At 33.1% G+C, this 7826-nt stretch overlaps 1 protein-coding gene across 2 annotated transcripts; it reads left to right on the top strand.

The window, feature by feature from the left end:
• Positions 1-3553: 3553 nt before the first annotated feature.
• Positions 3554-7589, top strand: LOC145041853 (ent-kaurenoic acid oxidase 1-like). Of its 2 annotated transcripts, none has more exons than XM_078990060.1 (7): positions 3554-4019; positions 5595-6030; positions 6140-6403; positions 6499-6667; positions 6774-6880; positions 6954-7075; positions 7362-7589. In XM_078990060.1, the coding sequence occupies exons 1-7, from the start codon at positions 3775-3777 to the stop codon at positions 7456-7458; spliced, it is 1440 nt and encodes a 479-aa protein (XP_078846186.1). In that variant the 5' UTR covers positions 3554-3774; the 3' UTR covers positions 7459-7589. The 2 variants fall into 2 exon arrangements, with proteins under 2 accessions (XP_078846186.1, XP_078846185.1); XM_078990059.1 differs by having other exon boundaries at positions 5553-6030.
• The last annotated feature ends 237 nt before the right edge of the window (positions 7590-7826 follow it).

Below are 7826 nucleotides of genomic sequence, written 5' to 3'. Positions count from 1 at the left end.
TTCTCCGTGATTGATCTTTCGACCATATATGTTTGAATCATGTTAATGTTTTAAACAAACTAATAAACTTTAATGTCAATATACAAGATAAAAATAAACAAAAAAATAGCAAAATAATATAAAACTAATAAAAATATGTTTATTAAGTTAAAAATATTTAAACTATAAAAGTTATTAATACCAACATACTTTTTTTTTATCTTGTTAATTAAAGTATTTTATTTTCATTTCTATTTGTCGTGAATAGTCGTGATCTCCGACGCGCTACTCAAAATAGTGGTGTTGTTACATTCGGAGAAGACGGTACACCATTCTATGGTCAATTAGAGGAGATCATAGAGTTGCATTATTTATATGATAAATCAGTTGTACTCTTTCGTGGTAAATGGTTCAATGCCTCATTACGTAATGGACGTTTAAAGACTATAAATAATATGATTCTTATCGATACCAGTCATGAATGGTATGTCGGTAAAACGTGGTTTCATGATCAACAATACATCTTCGCCACACAAGCTAAACAAGTATTTTATCTCCAAGATCCCACTCAAAACAATAACTCGAGAGTTGTGGAAGAGGTTCATCATCGAAAACTTTGGAATCATCCAAGTATTGGTGTTGTGAATGAGATAGATGTTGTGAACAACACTCAATCAACTGATTTTACCTTGGTTGTCGACTTAGGCACCTTACCTATGCAGACGACTTTAGGTGAAGTTGGTGAATCAAGTGTGGTTGCTAGGAGGAATGTTGCTCCTAATATAAACGATGACGATTTCATTAACGATGAAAATGATGATGATGATACGTAATCTTCAGATGAAGAAATAAATAATGAAAATTATGATAGTGATGATGATGTTGTACATGTATATTGTTCTAGTGATGAATCTGATTGACGGTATGTTATTGTTATTATATGTCCTGATTGCTTATAATATTTGTTAAATTTTGAAATGTTGCTTATTTGTAGTTTTATTATATTTTTCTGAATGTTTATAATATTTGTTAAATAGATGGCAGAAGTCGCGAGGGGAAACGGAGGAGACGGTGGGGATAGACCTCCACACGGGATTGCATACGGTGTACCATCGGGTTGCCAATCTTGTAAGTTATATGAAATTTTTAATTATTAGATATATTAAAGTTTTAAAGTTCTAAATTTCCAATTGTATATGTAAATATAGCACAAGCGAAGAATGGGAATGTGAATGTGCGTGGCAAAGGGAGAAACTTAAATTTGTACGATGAGTATGAAAAAAACAAGTGTAGGCCTTTGGATTTGAGAATTGATATCTCCGGGGGGACGTATCGATTTATAGGGGACAACGGGCAAATGTTTGTCAGACTGATCTCAAATCTGGTGGGATCAAAGGTATCGTTGCATTATCATACTTGGCGTCGTGCTCCTACCATGTACAAAGCTGATTTATATCCCGAGCTAGAGGTAAATATACAATATATTTTATATGTATTGAATTTTACACTTATTAAATATTTTTTTACTAATCAAATATGTTTTTCCTTTTGCAGACTTATTTTGATATTAATAGGTATCAGGGCACAAACTTGTGGGAACCCCTTCGAGCGGTTATCCAAGCAGATATGCAAATAGCTTATCGAGAGCGCAAGTATCAGATAAAAAAAACATTTTGAAAGAGTTGGTGGATATCGTAATGTGGAAAGGGCAAGAAGACATCCACCGAATGATTGAACCGTCCAAGCTTGGAACGATATGATTGATTTGTTGTTTTTGACCGAGGAATATAGACGCACGTCGGAAAAAAAATAAAGTTACTAGGTCGAAACTTCCACACACAAGTGCTCACGGATGTAGACCCTATGCTCAACGGCGTTATTTAGAGGTAATAAAATACATTAGTATTATTTAAAATTGTTATTAACATTTGTACAAATATATTTATTGTTTTTTCACTTATTATAGGAACAAATGGGAATCAAGCCGCAACATATTGAGGGTTGGAGACAAATGCGCTACAAAGAAGGTTCGAGTTGGTGTACAAGTCGAGCAGAAGAAGACTGGGTAAGTGATAAACGAAATGAATATGTTGTTTAAATATATTATTATTAATTATAGGTTCTTGTTTTAAGAATATTATTATTTTTTGAATGTTTAAGTTTAGTTGTTTGTTTTAATTAACGTACGTTAATTGTTTTCTTTATTTTAGGAGAAAATTCAAATGGAATATGAGAAAATGCAAAACGAGGTTGGGGAAGGAGGAGAAGTAAACGAGGAAGAATGTTTAGAACGTGTCCTTGGGACGAGACATGGACATGCTCGCGGGGTGGGTAAGAGACCAACCGCCAACTTCGGTTTAATTCCAAATGAACGGCCTTCCACTTCCAAATCGTCTCAATCCCAACCCCAATCTCAATCCCAATTAGATGCACAACAAATGCAAGAATATTTGCAACAATATAATGCATCATTGGCGGCTTGTATTCCGAACTTCCAACCACCACCATTTCCTAACTTTTGATTCAACTATAACACACAAGCAAGTAGCTCTCAACAATCTGCCGAAAGGATGGAAGAAGAAGAAGAAGAAGAAGAAGAAGAAGAAGAAGAAGAAGAAGAAGAAGAAGACGCTAATGATAATGATGATTGATGTTTTTTTAGTATTATGAACAATGTTAGTTAACTACTTATTGTAATATTAAACTTGAGTTTGATGTTTTGAATTTGAACAATGGTACCTAGTTAATGTATTTCAATTGATATATGCTTCAATGTTTTTTGGATTTGTTAAAAATGCAGGAATTGTAATGTACAAAACCTATAAAGCTAAAAAAACAACCAGTAGCTATCCCAACGACAAGTCGTCGCTATAGGTCCATAATCGTTAACTGATAAAACCCTATAGCGACAACATGGCGTCGTAATAGCTTCAACTTGTCCAGACGACTAGTCGTCTCCATAGCTATCCCGGCGACTTGTCGTCGCCATAGGATTTTAATAAAACTTTATTTTTTTTCCCCGAAAATATCGTTGACAAAATCTGTGCCGACGACATGCCGTCGCAATAGAGCTAGCTATACCGACAACGTCTATGCCGACGACCTAACAGACCTATGCCGACACGCCTATGCCAACGACTTGTCGTCTCCATAGGGTCTGAAATTGTCGTCTCTACAGGGTCCGATTGTTGTAGTGGCGCTTAATAAAAGTATAGATTAAATGGTCTTTGATCTAACGGTAAGGAGTGATTTTTTTATTTGAGAGGTCATGGGTTCAAACATCACTTGAGATATAGATGATAATAATTAAAAATAAATTAGCTTTCAGTTTAAAAAAAAAAATTATGTTGTTAAGAAAATTGTAGTTTACCCTACAACATAAGAAAATTATTATTTATAGAAAAACGTAATGGCATAAAATAAATATTATTATTTATATATTAATATTATACCATATAAAGAGTACATATTTTCGAATATTTTCTTTACTAACCATTAAACATTTATGGTGTAAGATATATACCCCACCCCTCCTTCGTGTGTGTTTTATCTCCCTATATATACAGATACACGAAGGAATCCACCAAAAACACCCATAACCATTACAACCATTTCCATCTCTCTCTCTCTCTATCTCTATCCTCTCTTCACTATTCTATCTACACATCTCCATCCACTATCTCTCTCTCTTTCTGTACCAATACAACTGATCAAAAGCTGTTGAAAGGGATATCTCTATACATATATACGGTTAGGGAGAGAGAAAGAAGAGGGAACCGGTTGTGAAGTTTAAAAATGGGGGCCGATGGATTTGGAGGGATGAGTTATTATGTGGGAATTTTTCTGGGATTAATGTTGATTCTTAAATGGGTTTTGAAGAGTGTGAATATATGGATTTATGAGAGGAATTTGGAGAAGAAGAAGAGGGAGTGTCTGCCACCAGGTGATATGGGTTGGCCGTTCATCGGAAACATGTGGTCTTTCCTCAGAGCTTTCAAGTCTAATGATCCTGATGCCTTCATCTCCACTTTCCTTCGCAGGTAACTCACACCTTTCGTTCTTATTATTAACATCTTCTCCTTCTTTTAAACTATTATAAAGAATAAACAAAGAATATAATGATCCAAAGATTTATTCATTATAAATGAAATGGAAATAGTAAACGATTCTCTATTGCTTTGGAATAATTTGAAATAAGCATACAAAGGGTTTATTTTGAAGTGCATGTATACTACGAAAAACACTTATAATTTTTATGAAACACTATAGCTATATAATGGAATATATTCTTTCCGATTATAATATGCTTCTACGCCACCAACAAATGTCTCATCTTTTTGGGTTCGAAAACTAGAGTGGGAATACAGGATATGGTTTACAAGAAAGTTATGTTGCATGCATTATTAAATTGTTTGTGTTTTTTCTCTAAAATGTAGCTTATATCATACTCGAGAATACAATTCAAATTGTTGTTATGCAACATTTTTGTAGCTATTTTGTCCAAGAAAATAAGGAAAAGATATTTGCTTTTAGGAAGAGTTGGACGTGTCACTTTCTCTATCTAGTTAATTATGTGAAAAGACAAGCACTTCCCTCTAAAGGATATTCACTAAATTCTTTTATTCAATTAAATTAGAAATAAAATTTCAGTTTTTTTATACACGACGGAGGTTCCTATAAAATCATAAGAAACAGAATTCTTTGCACATTTCCGATGCATTAGCAGGAGAACCAGTAGCAACTTAAGAGGGGTGCTAATTGACAAGAGCCCCCTTTTTTTGGTTTCGAAATCCTATGCACCGACTAAATGAAGTGCTCTTTTGTAATTTCACTCTTTGTTTAGGGGTGTTTTTGTATTTTACATAATGTATTCTATTTCTAAGATAATAAATAGAAGTTGAATATGATAGATAAAAATGTTTTCATTTTGGACGTGGTGGTACAAGTTAGAATTTTTTTTGGACCTGTAAATCATAACAACCAAATTTGCAGTCTTATTCAATTAAAAAATGATAGGTGAAAGAATACAATTGTTAACCAGTTTAGTTTTTAATTAATAACGATACCAACGATTCTCTATACTTATTAGATTATCAGTTTTGATTATTTTTTAAATACACAATATTTCGCTTCAAGACTTTTTTTGAAGAAGCTACGTAATACCTGTTATTGTTATTAATATATTCTTGATGCTACACATATATTGACTTTCTCTTTCAAATATTATTAATCACCTATATTTCATCCATAGACTTATTTAAATCAATATGCTTCATTTTAAATTTTTTTAACTAAAACTGAATCATTGGACTTTTTCTAGAGCAGGCAACTTTTGTCACTATCATCGTCTTTATCATTAAACGACAGTTATTTAAACAATTATTGTACACCTCCTATATATGTATCTTATTATCTCTATTAATTAGTATTTACTATCATCCTAATTCCCATATTTCAATAATATATATATATATATATATATATATATATATATATATATATATATATATATATATATATATATATATGTTTTTGTTAAGTAAACATTGTTTTTTTTTTTTTTTTAAATACAGATTTGGGTCTAGGGGTTTATATAAGTCGTTTATGTTTGGTAGCCCTAGCATCATCGTGACTGTTCCCGAAGCATGTCGGAAAGTATTGTTTGATGACGAAGCATTCCAGCCAGGGTGGCCAACTGCCACCCGGGAACTCATCGGAAAAAAATCATTTATTGGAATTTCGTACGAAGATCATAAAAGGCTTCGTAAGTTGACTGCAGCACCAGTAAACGGACACGAAGCCTTGTCTACATACATGCAGTACATTGAGACCAATGTGGTCTTAGCATTGGAGAAATGGTCAAAAATGGGGCGGATTGAGTTCCTCACCCACCTGCGAAAGCTAACTTTTCAGATAATCATGCACATTTTCCTTAGCACTGAGAGCGAACACGTAATGGATGCATTGGAGAAAGAGTACACTGTGCTTAACTACGGCGTTAGAGCTATGGCCATTAATATTCCTGGTTTTGCATATTATAATGCACTTAAGGTTTGCTTTTGTGCCTTTGTTTCATTCATTTTATATTATCTTCCATTTGTTGTACATTATCTTAACTTTTAACTTTTAAATGTTTATTATGATGATTACAAATTTATAGGCGCGGAAGAACCTTGTGGCCATTTTGCAAACGGTTGTACATGAACGTAGGAAGAAACGAGAGGCAAACGAAGGGATGTCCAAGAAAGACATGCTTGATGCTCTCCTGGACACTACAGACGAGAAAGGAAGAAAACTAGATGATGAGGAAATAATCGATACATTAGTTATGTACCTAAACGCGGGCCATGAATCTTCGGGACACATCACGATGTGGTCTACCATTCTTCTCCAAGCACATCCGGAATTTTTCCACATAGCAAAGGTAATAAAATCAAGAAAGTAATCTAAACTAGTAGATTGTAACAAAATCAAGAAAGTAATCTAAGTAAAAAAAAAACCTGGGTGAATTTTCATTAGGAAGAACAAGAGATGATTGTTAAGAATATGCCACCAACACAAGAGGGTTTGACCTTGAAAGAGTATAGGCAAATGGAGTATCTCTCCAAGGTGATTGATGAAACGCTTCGTTTGGTGACATTTTCGCTCATGACGTTCCGTGAAGCTAAAAAGGATGTCGATATCAAAGGTGTGATTTTTATATATGATAATTAAATACCAAAAATACATCAACTTACGATTGACTTGGGTTCTAATCATGTATAATTTTTTTTTTTTTTTAATATATTTCTTAGGTTACTTCATTCCTAAAGGATGGAAAGTGTTGCTCTGGTTTAGGAGTGTTCACCATAATCCTGAACTTTATCCCCAACCTAAAGAGTTTAATCCATCAAGATGGGATGTAAGTCTGTTTTAACTTGTACCAATTGCTTTATAACTTGTACAAATTGACTAATGTAAACATGTTTGACCAGGATCTTGTACCAAAGCCAGGAACTTTTCTTCCATTTGGAGCAGGAAGTAGGCTTTGCCCTGGAAATGACCTTGCCAAGCTAGAGATTGCCATCTTCCTCCACCATTTTCTACTAAATTATGAGTAAGTTTCCATATAAACCAAGTCAAAATTTGTATTGACTTTTTGGGTCAAACAAGTTCTTTTTGATACTCAAAATGAGTGGAGATATTCCATGCTTATCTAAAAAATGATACATTTGGTGTCAAACTTTTATTAAAGTTTTCATCATATGAAGTTGAAAATTTGCTTTCAAAGTCAACTAATTTTAAAACTAGTTTGATTCCCGATTAGGTGAAACATAATTTATTATTATTATTATTATTATTATTATTATTATTATTATTAAATATATTATTTTGTATTGCAGGTTTGAAAGGGAAAATCCAGAATGCCCGATTATGTATTTACCTCATTCAAGGCCTAAAGACAATTGCGTGGGAAGAGTTAGAAGGGTATCCAAATGAAAGAGGGTAGATTTTGAAATTAAATAAAGTTTAAACAAAGTTATACTGTATTTTTTCTTTTGACTCATATGTTACATTCCTCGGTGGATTTTAGTATTAGTTAAAATATTTCCGTAGTGTTGTCGTTTTAACCTTTTTGTCTTTCGTGGTGTATATTTTTCTATCGTCTATTGAAGAATAGGTGATTAAAGTATTCGCCAGTTAGATGTGTTCTTTTTTGCCTTTTATATAATAACTATATGTGAAAGGTATCTTATTAAGACTCGACAGGCAGGGACAATCCATTTTGGACGTTACAATCAATTGTGGAATTGTAGTGACGTTAAGTATGCGTTAGTAACTAATTACAACCACAGATATAACTATTT

This window comes from Lactuca saligna, chromosome 4, assembly GCF_052625555.1.
Source record: "Lactuca saligna cultivar CGN05327 chromosome 4, ASM5262555v1, whole genome shotgun sequence".
Classification (NCBI taxonomy): domain Eukaryota; kingdom Viridiplantae; phylum Streptophyta; class Magnoliopsida; order Asterales; family Asteraceae; genus Lactuca; species Lactuca saligna.
Note: the sequence above shows the minus strand (reverse complement) of the source record. Positions and strands in the feature narration are given on the sequence as shown.